Genomic DNA, 17,424 nt, shown 5'->3' with positions numbered 1-17,424 from the left:
TCAGAGATTGGTGTTAAGTTATTTTCCATGGTGTAGTATTTGCCTTTTAATTTGCCTCAAGATGCTTGTGCAAGCTCAGTTGAGTCCTATAAATTGGAAGGAACTTATTTAATTCGAAAGGAATTCCATTATCAATTCTCAGTAGTGGTGTAATACTTTAAATGGAAGACTACGGGCACATTTCAGCATTACAAAGTTGCTATGTGATAGAGAATACCTGCACTATTACATATCCATTTCAATGGAAAACACTGTTAGACAAGTCAAGCAGTACAGGGCTTCTGGAGGAAGAACTATGTTGGATGGTGTTGGGTTCCATTCTTCTGGTGCCAGTGGCCACGCGCACCAGAAGGATGCATGGAATGATTTGGGGTGGAGGATTTGTGAAGAACGGGGAAACGGCACTTGGCAGTTTATCTCTGTGCATTGCATATTGTTACTTAGACACGGTAAAGTACCACCTTTCTGAGTATTATGTATCATTGTTTGGAAATCTGTTCTTTATTCATTGTATGGGGAAGATGTGGTGGGTCGCATCCTTCTGGTGCCAATGGTCATGAACATCAGATGAATGCATGGAATGCAGGGCGGAGGATTAATGAACGGGAAAATGGCGGTTGGCAGTTTATCTCCGCGTGAGGAGTTGGCATTTTCTTGTCCTGCTGAATACCAATAACACGTACCTTCTAATAGCATGTTAGCTTCCTTATAGATGGCTAGGGTGATGGTAGTCCGCAGTTTGTCCCCCCAATATCCGGTTCAAATTCCATCCCTTAAATCCGCCTCTCTACAGGGTACCATGAAGATGTGCACCGCTTCATGGCGCTATTTAATGCTGAAAGCATTTATAATTTGCTGTTAGCTAGCAGAACCTATAGCAATCCAGAAGTGGAGATTAATCTTTCAGTAGCGCCTGGGGAGGAAGGCCGACAGCATGGAGAAGGTCTGACTGCAGTAAAGCGACACAAGTGCGTCTTCACGAGCAATCTCTTAAGGCAAACATGAGCAGCTTCTCTGGCATATGCATCCTTCACACTTTCAAATTACTTTTCAGCTAATTCTATTACACGGTCAATGAGCACAGCTCTTTAATACCATTTTTAGTTTTAATAGACTTTGAGACCGGCCCTCAAGAGACTATGATAATTCCACAAGGCTGCAAAGCAAGAGCATTACTGCCTCTTTTTTTTTTACATCTTTTTTACATTTCTTCCTGATGGGAAGTGCTAATTGTAACATCGCGACCTAGTGCAAATTGTTCTGCCTGGGTTCTGCGTTTACGGTGTACTTGAGAGAACTGTACTCAAGTCTAATGCTGCTGTGTTCTTTGTGGGAGGCCACGCCGCCCAGCTCAGTGTTTGGCCCATTAGGGTTATGGGTGTAAAATCCAGCTCCAGTGCATATCTGTGCAAATTTTGTGTCCCTAATGAACAGAACAAATACACAGTCTAAAGTCGTTTGGGGTGCAGATCAATGTGTGGACACCAGAAGCCTGGGAGGAGACAGGCACTGATTGCTGTCTTTTCACCCTCTTTCAACAGAAGGCCAATTATTTTGTAAAGTTATACCAAAAGTTGTGTTTCACCATATCTGATCTGTAGGTGAACAAAGATTGCCAAGCATCTACAATACCTGTTCTCATAAAACAGATTGTACTCAGTTATCGTCATTGTCCTTGCGTTTTTTCTCACGGGTCATTACTAGTTTTTTCAGTCATTGACTGGTTTTACCACAATTACCAAGACTAGTTTGTGGCTTGGTGTGTTCGTCATCCTTCACCTTCTACCATTCAGCAAGAGGTCTTTAACACAATCCCTAAATCTACAATTATTTTTTGGTTAATAAACTGGTCGCCTCTTACCCTCTCTGCCTTAGTCCACCTGTACTTGCAGGCCTCGTCTGAAACACTTTGACAGCCACGGTGAGGACGAATACTTTTGACTTTGAGTACCGCCGGCTGCGCTTTCGCGACAATGTGGCCCTTCATCTTGAAAACAGCGTCTCGGTAGCTCAGAAACAGAGCCACTGTCAAGTCAGTTTAACAGGCTCACCCGGGCAGTACTGAATGGGACGTGAACACACCCGTGTAATCTCATTACGCAGTAGCAGCAGAAGAACGGGGACAATGTTATTGGTATCCTTAAAGGTCACAGTTTCAATAAAAAATGGCATCTACTATTGTTGTCAATGAATGCATTACAGCTGATTTACCATTGCAGACAGTAAGGTGCAGAATTAAATGGTGTGCAAAGAAAGTTAATTCAGACAGAACATTAATTTCTGAGGTAATATGAACAAATTAGTTAGGTTTACACCAAGGTATATAGGTCTAGACATCAAGCAGCTAACCCGAAGTCTTGAAAGATAAAATAATAATCACTGAAACAAGACTTCTCATGTCTGACTCCATGCCTTCATCTGCCAGAGGATCTTGGACTCAACCATAAACTGTTATTATTCAGAAAAAAAACAGACGGCGCACCTATTCAGAGTCCATCTTTAAGTTTCCATTTACCAATGGGACCCTCTCAACCACTGCGTCCTTTCTCACTTTTTACTGTCTTTATACTTGAAAACCTGCAATAGCTGATTAAAACCGTTCTCTCATGTTCTTACTGCAGTATATATGTGGGACTGGGAATAATTAGTTAAAGGTTCAATGTAAAAAGGCATTACATTTGAGCTGTGATATCACAGAGCCTCATTACTGTGCCAGGGGACAGTGTGAAGGACAGGTCAAAAAGGCAGAATTTCAACTGCTATTTACACAGTTAACAAATAACTGTTCAGATTTTCAGGACTGTTTCCCTGAAAGGAATAGTCATTAGCAAAATGGTAACATTTATGGCAGCTTGTTTGTTTTCAACACAGCTATAGTTTATTGCAGAAAAGCAAAATATTGATGTACATTACGAGACATTATGAACTAGAATTAATTTAGAAAGGGACTTACATTAAACTGTTTAGAATATATTTGCAACAAATTACTATTTGTATATTGATGTGTCTAATTTCTCACTGCATTTATTTTACATATTTTCAACGATACTTGTTTGCTCTAAGGCATAAGATCCCTGGCCAAGGATGTGGGTTTTTGGGGGGAAGGGAAATAGTATGTCAAAGTAATATAAGGAATAAAATAACCCCTGACATATGTTAAAAGGATAGCACAAGCCACCTCAGAGTACCATAACCTAATAAAGGATCTCAGCCTTTAAATTCACAAAGGAAAGCTTGCAATGTGCAAGAAAGGGTACTTCATGTCATATATTGCTGTGCTTTTTCTCTACAAATGTTTTATTGTATTTCCTAATACATGTGAAATACTCTTCCAACCATTTTGCTTCGTTCGCACTACTTAAATAAATGTAATACATAAATAATAATATATCCTTTATATGCTAATAAAAGAACATTGAACCAATCCAGGTAAAAAAATGCTTGATGTGAACTGATGAATGAGGAGGTGGAGTTTCTAGAGCTTGTTTTTTTGCAAAGACCTTAGATAAGGTCAGCCTTTATACAAAAAATATATATCTTTTCATCAAACTCTTGCTATAATCTCTCATTGCAACAAAGTGCAGTGGGATGCTTTGCAAACAGTGTTGCAGGACTGCCTGGGTGATGGTTTAATAGAAGATTGGCACAAAAAATAAGAAACATTGTTTCTTGTGCCAAAAATAAGGTCAGCTCCAGACAGATCTCCTCAAACTGTTATGATGCATGCATAGTGGGGATTGATAGAGAAGGAAAATCAAGCTTGAAACTTAACAGAATTTACAACACATGGGAAAATGTGCCTATATCAAACCTATAAAAGCTTGGGTGCAGCGTTATCACGCAGCTTGTTTTTAAAATGACATGCAGAAAATGAGTGCAAAAAGCAGTAACCTTTCATTTCTATCATATTTCCATTGCTAGGCCCAGACTAGGCCTTACTCTTCTTTTTATATTTTTATATTTCCTTATTTTCTCTTTAATAAATAAATGGCTTTAAAGAATTGCTGAACCATGCACAAATGTGTTTAATATATGACCTAAATGTGGCCTGTTTAAACTTGCAATTGCTGTGGAATGTGTGCACTTTATAAAATATATTTCTATTTTCAGAGCTACATGTTCTCATTGTATTTAGATAGTTTAGCTTTTACATACTCATACAACGCTGAATACTGAACAGTATATTAAAACAATACTGCTTACTTGAAGATGTGAATCTCATGATTTAACCAGGACGTTGCAAATAAAATGTTTCTGTCTTTAGAGTAGTTCCTTGTTACGCAGTCGAACACTGAATAGCCACTTGTTAGATATCGCTGAAGTTTCTCATGGAAACCCAAAGCAAATGTTACAAGCACATGAATGTCTAGCAACTAAATTACAATTTTAAGTAGTACCCTGTTGACATGGTGTATTTCTCCAGGGAAACAAAGGAAGAAGCTGCTGACCATCGGACGATTCCTCTTCATTGGCTCGATATGATCGAACACCGAAATGGATTTATACTTGGGTTTTTATTTTTTGTAATAGTGCATGTTTCCTAGGCAGAGGGAGTCACTCAGGCACTTCTTTTTGAGCGCAGTCTCTTCGACTTGATCTTTCTATGGAGAGAGTTGCAGTAAGCTACTGCTGGTAGCTTTTTGTTACTTCCAACTTTGGCGGGACCTTTTCTGATTGACCTTTTCTCATGCCTTTACGAGTGTAGCTTCCCCAGCACTTATGGTACTCATACGGAGGTTCAGCCGAGTCTTGAACTGCTCTTTATATGGAGTTCGGCTTCTAAAATGCTCCACTGATCTTGCTCTTTTCAAGAACTCTTCAAAGATTCTGCCTAAATTCTGAACTAATCTACATAGAATAGTAACTAAGGGCCATATTATCAAGAAAGGGCGCTACATTATCGCCGCTTTTATCGGCAGGAAACTGCCGTTAAAGCGGCAATAATGGGCTTGATAATATGCCCTTGTGAATTCCCATAGAAGCCCATGTTAACACCAGAACATGGGCTTCTATGGGAATTCACAAGGGCATATTATCAAGCCCATTATCCTTTGCTTTAGCTGCAGTTTCCTGCCGATAAAGGTGGCGATAATGTAGCGCCCTTTCTTGATAATATGGCCCTAAATTCCTTTAATGAAAATGCTTAGCACTCACTACATTATTTTGACTTTAACATGACCCTTTATCTGATATTTCTGTGAACGGATTTATATCATTCACTGAACTAATCAACTGTAATGATGATGTTTGTTATGATATTTTTGATTTATGCTCCATTCTAAAATTGTAGCAGAGATTAATTTGCTTGAAGAATAACATAGCGTGGGGCTGGAGCCCACATTGTAAGTTACGGTTTGAACTGATAAAATTAAATTGACTTCTGCACCATCAGGATGTTATGAATTATGAATACATTGTGATTGTTACCTTGGTAGCTCGGTGAATGCAGTGTCTGTCCACACAACACCACTATTTATTTCAATAGGGTTTATTCTGTCTCTCCCTTCCTTTGGAAAATAATAAAAGGAGTACCATTGAGTTGGATAATAATAACACCCATTATTCATGCTCCTATTGAAAAATCAAATCGTGGCATGTATAAAATACACAGTCGTCGTTGTTATCCTCTTTGGCACTAGTCCACAATATCAATTGCAGAGATGCCAGTGAGCACTGGTTTCTGCTGGGTGATTAGCTGCCATCATCTGATTCTGTATACATTGATGCCAGGCTGTAACTCCCTAAATTTGGGACATTGGAAAAATAGGAAAAAGTAATGAACTCAAAAAGATTTTATTAAGGAGTTCACAGGTCTCTACCCTCTGCTCCCATCTGCACTGTCTGCTAATCTGACATGTTCATACAGTTGACTGACCAACACCCAAATCACTAGTGTTGCTGCCAGATTCTAAGATTTCCTCTGGATAAAAATAAAGATCTTTATTTAGCTGCAAAATAAAGTAATGAAGCAGCTATCTGCATGTAGTGCAAGTCGAATGATACTCACAAGCAATACGGACATAGGCCTTCCGACTTTTAGTGGTGCCCGCAGAGCTCCAGGCAACACACTGGCACCAGAAGTCTTCTGGCCCAAAAAGCTCCTCCACTTGCTGGCGGGAGATCTCGATACTCACCTCCCGGACAATGAGGCCTGAAAGACATAGAAAATAGTGTGAAGTACATCTCTGATCATATAAGATACTCCTACCTAGTAAGCTATGATGCTATACAATGCAAATTTGAAATAAGGAGAGACATATCAACCTTGGTCAACGATCACAGCAAAAGTTGCTGGGCTAACCTTGATCTCATTGTGATCCGCCAACTTTTTTTATGTTGTTATTAGTGTAACAACAAATTTATGTAGTCTACAAAACTGTCAGTTCAAGCGTCCGTAAGTGTGTCTTTTTGTCTGTCTGAATTGCCATCTATAACATATAATACGCAGAGTACTAATGTCTTACTTATGCATTACAGCATGTTACCAAAAGACAATAACGATTGTTAAAGACTCTTCTTATAATGAGGATGAAGGCAGTTAACAAATGTTATAGCTTGAGGCAAAGGTATTAGAACTTCATACACACGTGGGTAGAATGTTCTCAATTAAAAAATGTAAAAAAGTGAAAAATTGGAATGTTCGAACAGAAGGTGTGTACAAACCATTATGAGTCCTGAGCCACTCCATTGTATTCAGAAGAGCTCTCAACATTCCAATGTTATAATTAAGCATTATAGCCCCCTGCCTAGGGCGGTAACGGTTATTAAAGGCCCTGAATCTGGGAGAAGACTTATATGAGGGTGAGACCTGAGGCAGAAGGGTGACAATGATATTGGACCATTCCCTGATGAGGGTAGAATGTTCTAAATTAACAAGCATTTGCAATGCAATAGGTCTCGCATTATGAAAGTTTGAGCTATTGGTCTTGTAAATGACAATTTTTTTTATTTAAGTGTTGATTTTGAAAATAGCTAAATTAATAGCTTTGTCATTTTCAATGCCAATAGTTATAACTTTCGCACATGTGACGACTATAGCATTTGTAATGCAACATGTTTTGTATTTACGTGACTTAGATGTATTGATATTACAAATAGCAACGGCTTTTAATTTTTTAAAATAATTAATGCTTAAATAAAAGTGATTGTAATTTATATTGGCAATAGCTTAAACTTTTGTAAATAACGTTTGTGAAGATTATGTTCAGTGTATTTTATTGTGATGAAAATCCAAGAACAGAAGTGAAATAACATCTTTTTGTGACATTTGTAATAAAGCTTGAAACATTGAGAGAACATAATTGAACCAGTTGTTGTTGAATGGTTGCACAGATTGATGCTGGGATTGCGCTGAGTGATGCTGGGATTGCGCTGAGTGATGCTGGGATTGCGCTGAGTGATGCTGGGATTGCGCTGAGTGGTGCTGTGGTGGTGCTGAGTGGTGCTGCTGAGTGGTGCTGTGGTGGTGCTGAGTGATGCTGTGGTGGTGCTGCTGAGTGGTGCTGTGGTGGTGCTGAGTGATGCTGTGGTGGTGCTGCTGAGTTCTCTCTGCAACTGCACTCTGCACTCTGCACTCTGCACTCTGCACTCTGAATCTGCACTCTGAATCTGCACTCTGCACTCTGAATCTGCACTCTGAATCTGCACTCTGCACTCTGAATCTGCACTCTGCACTCTGCACTCTGCATCTGCACTCTGCACTCTGCACTCTGAATCTGCACTCTGCATCTGCACTCTGAATCTGCACTCTGCACTCTGAATCTGCACTCTGCATCTGCACTCTGAATCTGCACTCTGAATCTGCACTCTGAATCTGCACTCTGCATCTGCACTCTGCATCTGCACTCTGCATCTGCACTCTGCATCTGCACTCTGCATCTGCACTCTGAATCTGCACTCTGAATCTGCACTCTGAATCTGCACTCTGAATCTGCACTCTGCACTCTGAATCTGCACTCTGAATCTGCACTCTGAATCTGCACTCTGCACTCTGCACTCTGCACTCTGAATCTGCACTCTGAATCTGCACTCTGCACTCTGAATCTGCACTCTGCACTCTGAATCTGCACTCTGCACTCTGAATCTGCACTCTGCACTCTGAATCTGCACTCTGAATCTGCACTCTGCACTCTGAATCTGCACTCTGCACTCTGAATCTGCACTCTGCACTCTGAATCTGCACTCTGAATCTGCACTCTGAATCTGCACTCTGCACTCTGACTCTGCACTCTGCACTACTCTGAATCTGCACTCTGAATCTGCACTCTGAATCTGCACTCTGAATCTGCACTCTGCACTCTGAATCTGCACTCTGAATCTGCAATCTGAATCTGCACTCTGCACTCTGCACTCTGAATCTGCACTCTGCACTCTGAATCTGCACTCTGAATCTGCACTCTGAATCTGCACTCTGAATCTGCACTCTGAATCTGCACTCTGCACTCTGAATCTGCACTCTGAATCTGCACTCTGAATCTGCACTCTGAATCTGCACTCTGAATCTGCACTCTGCACTCTGAATCTGCACTCTGAATCTGCAATCTGAATCTGCACTCTGCACTCTGCACTCTGAATCTGCACTCTGCACTCTGAATCTGCACTCTGAATCTGCACTCTGAATCTGCACTCTGAATCTGCACTCTGAATCTGCACTCTGCACTCTGAATCTGCACTCTGAATCTGCACTCTGAATCTGCACTCTGAATCTGCACTCTGAATCTGCACTCTGCACTCTGAATCTGCACTCTGAATCTGCACTCTGAATCTGCACTCTGAATCTGCACTCTGCACTCTGAATCTGCACTCTGAATCTGCACTCTGAATCTGCACTCTGAATCTGCACTCTGCACTCTGAATCTGCACTCTGCACTCTGAATCTGCACTCTGCACTCTGAATCTACACTCTGAATCTGCACTCTGAATCTGCACTCTGCACTCTGAATCTGCACTCTGCACTCTGAATCTGCACTCTGCACTCTGAATCTGCACTCTGAATCTGCACTCTGAATCTGCACTCTGAATCTGCACTCTGCACTCTGAATCTGCACTCTGAATCTGCACTCTGAATCTGCACTCTGCACTCTGCACTCTGAATCTGCACTCTGAATCTGCACTCTGAATCTGCACTCTGAATCTGCACTCTGCACTCTGAATCTGCACTCTGAATCTGCACTCTGCACTCTGAATCTGCACTCTGAATCTGCACTCTGAATCTGCACTCTGAATCTGCACTCTGCACTCTGCACTCTGCACTCTGAATCTGCACTCTGAATCTGCACTCTGCACTCTGAATCTGCACTCTGAATCTGCACTCTGCACTCTGCACTCTGAATCTGCACTCTGCACTCTGAATCTGCACTCTGCACTCTGAATCTGCACTCTGAATCTGCACTCTGAATCTGCACTCTGCACTCTGCACTCTGCACTCTGCACTCTGCACTCTGCACTCTGCACTCTGCACTCTGAATCTGCACTCTGCACTCTGAATCTGCACTCTGCACTCTGAATCTGCACTCTGAATCTGCACTCTGCACTCTGAATCTGCACTCTGAATATGCACTCTGCACTCTGAATCTGCACTCTGAATCTGCACTCTGAATCTGCACTCTGCACTCTGAATCTGCACTCTGAATCTGCACTCTGCACTGTGAATCTGCACTCTGCACTCTGAATCTGCACTCTGCACTCTGAATCTGCACTCTGCACTCTGAATCTGCACTCTGAATCTGCACTCTGAATCTGCACTCTGAATCTACACTCTGCACTCTGAATCTGCACTCTGAATCTGCACTCTGAATCTGCACTCTGCACTCTGCACTCTGCACTCTGAATCTGCACTCTGCACTCTGAATCTGCACTCTGCACTCTGAATCTGCACTCTGAATCTGCACTCTGAATCTGCACTCTGAATCTGCACTCTGCACTCTGAATCTGCACTCTGCACTCTGAATCTGCACTCTGAATCTGCACTCACAATCTGCACTCACAATCTGCACTCACAATCTGCACTCTGCACACTGCACTCTGCACACTGCACACTGCACTCTGCACACTGCACTCTGAATCTGCACTCTGCACTCTACATATGGTATGTTATGCTTACATACGTTCCATATATTATCCATGTATATGCCACATTTAGTTAAGAATATATGTTCTGTTTAGTTACATTACTTTGTTTGTATACTCTTTTATGCTGCTCTAAAGTTATTTCAATGGGTGAAATGCGGAGCCTGGCCGAGAGTAACAAGGCAGTGCTGGGAGGGGGGCTGCGCACCAACTGAAGTGCTCTGGTTGCACGGCCTGCGGCCGTGTGAAGTGATAAGCCTTTGAAGTTATTTCAATGGGTGAAATGCGGAGCCTGGCCGAGAGTAACAAGGCAGTGCTGGGAGGGGGGCTGCGCAGCAACTGAAGTGCTCTGGTTGCACGGCCTGCGGCCGTGTGAAGTGATAAGCCTTTGAAGTATGTAAAGGCTGTGTTTGCGGGGAGAGAGAGGGGAGGTGCTGGTGTGGGAGGAGTGCTGCTGCGGCCTGGGGGAAGCTGGCTGGGGAGGGGGAGGAGAAATGAATGTAAGGCTGTGGGGAACAGAGTTTATGGCCCAAAAGCGCGTGCCTGTTGCCACATGAACTTCAAGAAAACGCCAAGGAACGAAGCCCTTAGTTTGAAGAGGATTTCGAGCACTTGAATTCTCGCTCCTCAATGCGCTTGCGCGCATTTAAGGTCACGAGACCTAAAAAGGGAGAAACACAAAGACAAACATTGGGATTTTTAAGGAACATCTTGGACCACCTTTGGAGGGCTCACCTCAGGCTACTCCCTCCAGGATGGGAAGGTATCTAAGTAAGCCATTAGGGTCGACAAGTTACTGCAATGCAGTTTATTAGATGCCTCCGCCAAAAACCAACATCAATCGTTGCTTGTAGTGGAAATAAAGACAAAGAACATCAATCATGATTCAAGTAGAGCTGTATTCACAAGAGGTAGGGAATAATCTTGAAGGCAGACATGTTAATAATTGTAAATCTTAATGATATTGCTGACAATTTTGCTACTTTTAAGCAAACAAAAACTCAGTGAGGTACTGAGTACAGTTTGTTATCTGTACCTCACAGGAGGATTGCTAGGCATGTCCAGTTTCTTGAAATTGAGCATTGGTGTGTTGCTTTAAATATGCCTCTTCTGTCCAAGAACATGTCATAATCTTATATCTTCAGTTTCGGGTTGGATAATGTGCAGCTAAAGGTTATTACGGAAAATGCATCCTAGGCATTAAGGTTCGAAACAAAAGTGATTGTCTTTCGTTTACAAGCGTCCAACATTCATTGAGCGCATGAGGGGAGATGTCAACATTCCAATGTTCTAATATAATGTATTGACCATGCCCCTTATACAAGGCTTCCTGTAACATAAGAAGCTGCATTGAATTTGTTATTAAAGTGAAGTGTGATGCCGTAGGTATCATGCTATGAGGCATAACAATCGGGTTCTCACATAGCAACACCTACCGCTGAAGGTTTAAATTACATCCTTATAAAAAATGACAATCCTGGCCATTTTTAGATTTCTCTCCTTTCACTTTCATCTGACAGTTCAAGGTCTGGAGCTGATGAAGATACATTCAAAGACCAGCTCTGTTTTTCCACTTCATGACAGCAGCAAAGTGTATATTCCAATAAATTTTGCGAACAGGACTCCATTCGGAAAGTGGCTTGAAATAAACTGCATTAGCCATTGTGTTGCAACAAATTACAGGTTTTAAATTATTTTGTTTAGCATGGATTCCATATGTATCCTGCTTACATGACTATGGGAGATAATATTGCATTACCGAGAGGTTGATACCAAATGAGGGCGCTCTTGTGTTCTAAAATAGAGTACTTCCTTCCCATGATTCAAAGGTTTATTGCCAGTCACTACTGCTTTTCGTTACAAGGGTGGTGCTTTATTTAGTGCATTAGGTTCAGTGGCACAAATACCTTGGGTTGCCAGCAACTCACTACTCCCATATTCTGGCTGCTTTTTAGGTTTTGCCTGGCGAAAAGATGCGCTCTGCGCATCTTTTTCGCGCAGGCGAAAACCTGATGAGAACTGTAGTGTGGGTTTGGGTCGGCCCTCGTCATTTATTGGCTGGCTCCATAAATGGAGCCTAGCCATTGGACGAGGGGCCTGTCCGTCAATGCCGGACCAGATTCGGGGGCGTTCCCGAGATTCTTTGGCTTTTGCCGACGTCACGCGACGTCAGCCAAAAGCCGGGAACGCCCCCGAATCTGTTCCGGCATTGCCGTCACCCGCCTTCCTGCTTGCGTGAGTGCTTTTCCGCCACGTCTCTCCTGCGCTCTCAGCGCTTCCGGTCACCTTCCCCTTGCTCCTCGTTATGCCCCCACAACAGTCGGGGATCTCTGGTGACGAGTTCGCCACACGCGGGGTAGGCAGCAGTCACGCGAGGTCCCAGGGGCTGGCAGGAGGACTTCCCCCGGCAGCAGCGCCTCTTCTCGAGGGGCACAGGCGCGCGTCCAATCCGTGCGCGGCTCTCGGGACGAGCCCCTGATGACGCCGCACGCCTCTCCGGTCCTCGGCCAATAGGAGCGCAGCTCCTTCGTGTAGACCCTGGCGGTGGACCAATGGCAGCGCGTCCTTCTCAGACGAGCCTCCCTGAGCGAGCCAATCCTAGCGCGGCCGCTCCGATGCTGCTCACGGGTCCCGGGCCGCTGGCGGTGTGTTTTCTTAGCTCAGCCTCTTTTACAAAACTATAAGCCGTTGCGGTGTCTAGGTGCTGAAACCAGGATTTTTGTGGCCGGTGTAGGTGAGCCCAGATGTGGGGCTCATGTGGCATTTTTCCCATATCATAGTGCGCTGGGAAAGCACTGAAAAAACCTATGGCCCAAAGATGTGCGCCCCTGCTTAGTACAGCACGGGTAGGGCGCTTCTAACTATAAACTTCTAAGCCTGAGAAGTGGGCTCTTACTTCCTCATGATGAGAGCAGCCGTGACGCCAACTGGAAGTCAGGCTGTGGAAGCCTGGTCCTTGGCGGGGCTCCTGTGAGGAAGAGTGCTCCGTGGGTTTCCTCAGCCTTGTTGGGGGTAGGGCCCAGACACACACAGTAGAGACCGGAGCCTTGCGGGCTCCATTCAGCCGCTTTCGACATGGACCCCCTAGCTGGATAGCAGCCCTGGGTGCGTGCATTGTGAACGATGGCAGGAGCCTCCCAGCCGCACCAGGCGGCCTGCAGCAGAATGTGAGGAGACCGGACCAGCGGACGGCTGCACCCTACACTCGCTCAGCCCCCAGGGAATGGTAAGTGAGACTGAGCTTCAGGCTGATGAGCCCCATGCAATGCGCTCATGGGACCAGTCCTTGGCATGAAGGGAGGTCCCCGGTCAACGTGGGCAGAGCATGGGACACCCCTACCCGTGGTATTTCGCCTACATTGGGGTCTCCAGATTTTTGGCGTTAAGGCAGGGTGTGTTGCACCCCTTACTTGTGGTGTTGTGCTCCAAAACGGGGTGAAACCTCAACGGAGGCCCCCGGGGACGAGGACTGCTGCATTTTCTGGTGTAGTTGGGTGTCTGGCCCGGAAGCCTGTACAAAGGACACCAAGTACCCAAAGGAAAGCGCAGGTGTTGTGCTGATTGGGATGTTCATGTATTGGTGTTTGCACTGCTACAAGTGGGCTGTGGTGCACGACTAAATGTTGGTGCTGGATATCATTAGGGGGCACAAATGTTTCTGGGGGACTTATGGTCCTATGGCCTCCTCTGAGACAAAGTGATGTGCGACTTATGTGATGCTTATGCCTAATGCTTTATACTAAGTACAGTTTCTACAAATAGTTATTGACTATCCCTAACTGTAATGGTCATGACAGTGGCCCGATTGGTCTTGTGATGTATGTAAAGTTATGACAACTGCCCGATTGGCACACTGATTTATGTACTACCTGTGAAGTCATGACAAGAGCCTGGTGGCACAGTATATATATGTGATTGTGTTCTAACGTGTTTTTATGGATAATTCATATTACCTTGTGTGGAGTTTCTTTTGTGGTGTGCCTAGTGTGTCGCTGATGTATGAGTGTGTTGCTCAACTGCTTTACACATTGACTTTAGGAAAAGCCTGACTGCTCTGGTCAAGCTACGAAGGGGGTGAGCAGAGGTTATCTTCAGCTTGTACCTCCTTTGCCCTGACTAGAGTGGTGGTTTCTGCCTGGCTTTGGTGCATGCCCTAGCGAACCAGAAACCCCATTTGTAACAGTGCCTCTCTGTCCTAGACAAGAATTGAAGGAAGAACTTGACAAATTGTGTTCCATGTCTGTTATTGAGCCCATAGAAGAGGGGGAGTTATCTCAAATTATGTTGGCACTTGAAGCAGGTAAATCTTTGCGTCTATGTGTGGATCTACGCAATCTTAATCGCAAAATTTGGAGGATTGTCAACTGCTTCAGCATATCAATGAGATGCTAGCTACATTGAAAGTTATTTCAGTTTTTACAATTTTAGATATGTCTGCAGCATACATTAATTGAGTTACACCAGGATTCGAAACATCTCACTTCATTTGTGACACCGGAGGGGTCATGTTGATATAGTTATTTGCATGATAATTTGGTCAAAATAATTATTAAGAATGGCTTTTGGTGTCAGGGATGGGATGGAAAGGTCGACTCATAAATATTTAGTGATTATCTCTCCAGCTGAAGGTTCTATTATATGCCTTGAAAGTGTGTGGCAGTCAGTGGGTGCTGGTTCTCTTTTTTTTTTACTTTCTACATTTAGGTCTGTCATTGAAACTAGACAGTAGCTATGATCAATCATTTATCACAAGTGAGTGGAAGTGACATTTGTGGATCAAGTGATCACAGAGAATGCTGTTTGGTTCTTTCTAGAGATATTTAACAAAGAAGGTACATCTGGTGTTATTCTGATAGAAAATTAGGTTCATTTACCTTTAATGTCATGAACAATGTTTAACAAAGTTTTAGTGGGATGTGTGCAGAGTGCCTACCAGTGCAGAGCTAAAGTTGTAGATACTGTTAGGGACAATCTGTGGTCATGCAAAACTGTGCAATTATTAGCTACTGTCAGGTCACCATGGGTTTTACTAAGAAGAGGAAGGGTATGCAGTGAGTTGTGTTCTTTGTGGATGACTATAGCAATAAGTAAGGGTATGAGTGGTGAACTGTCGAAAAGGCCAGGGTGCATGCTGATGTCACATCATGTATGGAGGAGTGTGGTAGCAAATGTCATCGTTCTCTTGTTGGTTTTTGGGTGCACCCCTCCTCCCGCTCTCCGTGTGTCCGTTCCTGCCCCGGCACCCCCCTTCCCGCTCTCCGTCTGTCCGTTCCCTCCCGCTGATTCTCCCTCCTTCTCTCTCGCCCCCTCCCCTGGTGGCCCTGTCGTGGAATGGGGTGTATGTCGTCCGCAAACACCATGAGGCAGCGGCAGGGACGAGCACACAGCACCCCTCAAAAGCGTGCATCCGTGTATGACCCTTGCTGCGTGGGGGGCCGGTGAGCCGACCGATGTGCACGGCGGCGCATTCAGGGGGTCCTGGAGAGTCGGGTGTATGTCGCTCTTACAGCTCCCACTACCGCACCTTCCTCTGCCCTCAGTCTTTGTGAGGTAGTGTCGGGCTGGTCACTCGGAGCTCCCTCGCTCCTCACAGTATTCAGCAGGAGGATCCGGGCAACAGCAGGCCCGCCGCACCCTCGTTCGCTGCACGGACAGAATTTGTCCACCTACCCTGTCCCCGCAGAGCAGCACGAGCCGGGGCTCCCAGTTTCCAAGAGAGGGCTGGTACAGTGATGACGCCCACCAGTGGCCGAGTGGTCAGTGCCGAGAGCTCCACACCTTAAGGAGGGGGGTCAGTACTCACAGAATTATGGCGCTATAACATGCCCCATTTTCACGGCGTCCTCAGTCCCAAGGCACAGCCCGGTAGTGTCCTGCCTGCAGTTGCCTCCGTGTGCCCCTGTTGCTTGCTTGTGCCCCTGTTGCTTGCTTGTGCCCCTGTTGCCTGCTTGTGCCCCTGTTGCCTGCTTGTGCCTCTGTGTGCCCCTGTTGCCTGCTTGCCTCCGTTTTTGTGCCCCTGTTGCCTGCTTGTGCCTCCGTGTGCCCCTGTTGCCTGCTTGTGCCTCCGTTTTCGTGCCCTTGTCGCCTGCTTGTGCCTCCTTTTTCGTGCCCCTGTTGCCTGCTTGTGCCTCCGTTTTCGTGCCCCTGTCGCCTGCTTGTGCCTCCGTTTTCGTGACCCTGTCGCCTGCTTGTGCCTCCGTTTTCGTGACCCTGTTGCCTGCTTGTGCCTCCGTGTGCCCCTGTTGCCTGCTTGTGCTGTGTAAGTGTGTGTAGAGTGCTCTGTGTGGGTGTGTGTGGGGGGCTTTGTGTGGCTGTGTGTGTGGGGGGCTTTGTGTGGCTGTGTGTGTGGGGGGCTTTGTGTGGCTGTGTGTGGGGGGGGCTTTGTGTGGCTGTGTGTGTGGGGGGCTGTGTGTGTGGGGGGCTCTGTGTGGCTGTGTGTGTGGAAGGGCATTGTGTGGGTGTTTTTGTCTGTCATTTGCGAGAGATAAAGCTAGTGGCATTGTAAATTACAATGCCATGTATTTATGTTAAAACAAAACATAAATAAAATAAAAATAATGTCAAGAGCAATGCCAATAGCTCTAACTTTAACAAAGGCAAAACCATTGCATTGTAAATGCTTGTTATCATTCTCCTGGGGGGCTGGGGATCCACTTTCCTACTTGCATTAGCACCCATGTTACCCTTGGCAAGCCATTATTTCATGACATTGGCCTCATTCCTTCATATAGATACACAACCACTGGTAACTTGAGGTCTTATAAAATATATATGTGCATGTTATCTGTCTCTGAAGATTATTGGCCAAAAACTTTTCAATCAAATACAATAGCCTTTCAGCCTAGTTCTAAATGATACAAAATGGTCACTAGTAGAGAACAAAATATAATATGCATTTATCCATATATGGCTTCTAGCCATATCACAATACATGGGCACCCAAGGAACTAGCCATATGATATTCAAATTAATAAGCAAATTAGTTGAGGCTTCTATTCAACTAATTAAAACTAAAAATCATTATTGTCAAGAAATTATGCCATTTAGTCCACTTCCCACAGTGTTTTATGAGGCGCGCGTTATCTGCCCGGTTTCGCGATCGATGGAATCAGGGCTTGCTTCACCCACACATAATCACACATGGAGGCGCCATATTTTCATCCTGTTAGGATAACTCTTCAAGCACCATCTGCCACCGCAGTAACTGTGAATTCTGCAGGAAATATGTACACTTTTTGTAGGGATCCCTCACTGAGGTTAAATTAAATGTGAACCATTTTTTAAAGTACTGCTGCAGTGAATGTTGTACAAATCAACCGAATGTTATGTTTTAGTGGTAGAAACTGAAGAACTGTG

At 44.6% G+C, this 17,424-nt stretch overlaps 1 protein-coding gene across 2 annotated transcripts in view; it reads right to left on the bottom strand.

Moving 5' to 3' along the window:
- Nucleotides 1-17,424, bottom strand: part of UNC5C (unc-5 netrin receptor C) — a 441,641-nt gene that overhangs the window by 142,900 nt on the left and 281,317 nt on the right. For both annotated transcript variants that reach the window (XM_078676216.1, XM_078676217.1), the window contains exon 3: nucleotides 6,008-6,151. In XM_078676216.1, the coding sequence (XP_078532342.1) occupies nucleotides 6,008-6,151 (144 nt within the window). The remainder of the gene's footprint in view (nucleotides 1-6,007; nucleotides 6,152-17,424) is intronic.

This window comes from Lissotriton helveticus, chromosome 2_1 (assembly GCF_964261635.1).
Source record: "Lissotriton helveticus chromosome 2_1, aLisHel1.1, whole genome shotgun sequence".
NCBI classification, from domain to species: domain Eukaryota; kingdom Metazoa; phylum Chordata; class Amphibia; order Caudata; family Salamandridae; genus Lissotriton; species Lissotriton helveticus.
Note: the sequence above shows the minus strand (reverse complement) of the source record. Positions and strands in the feature narration are given on the sequence as shown.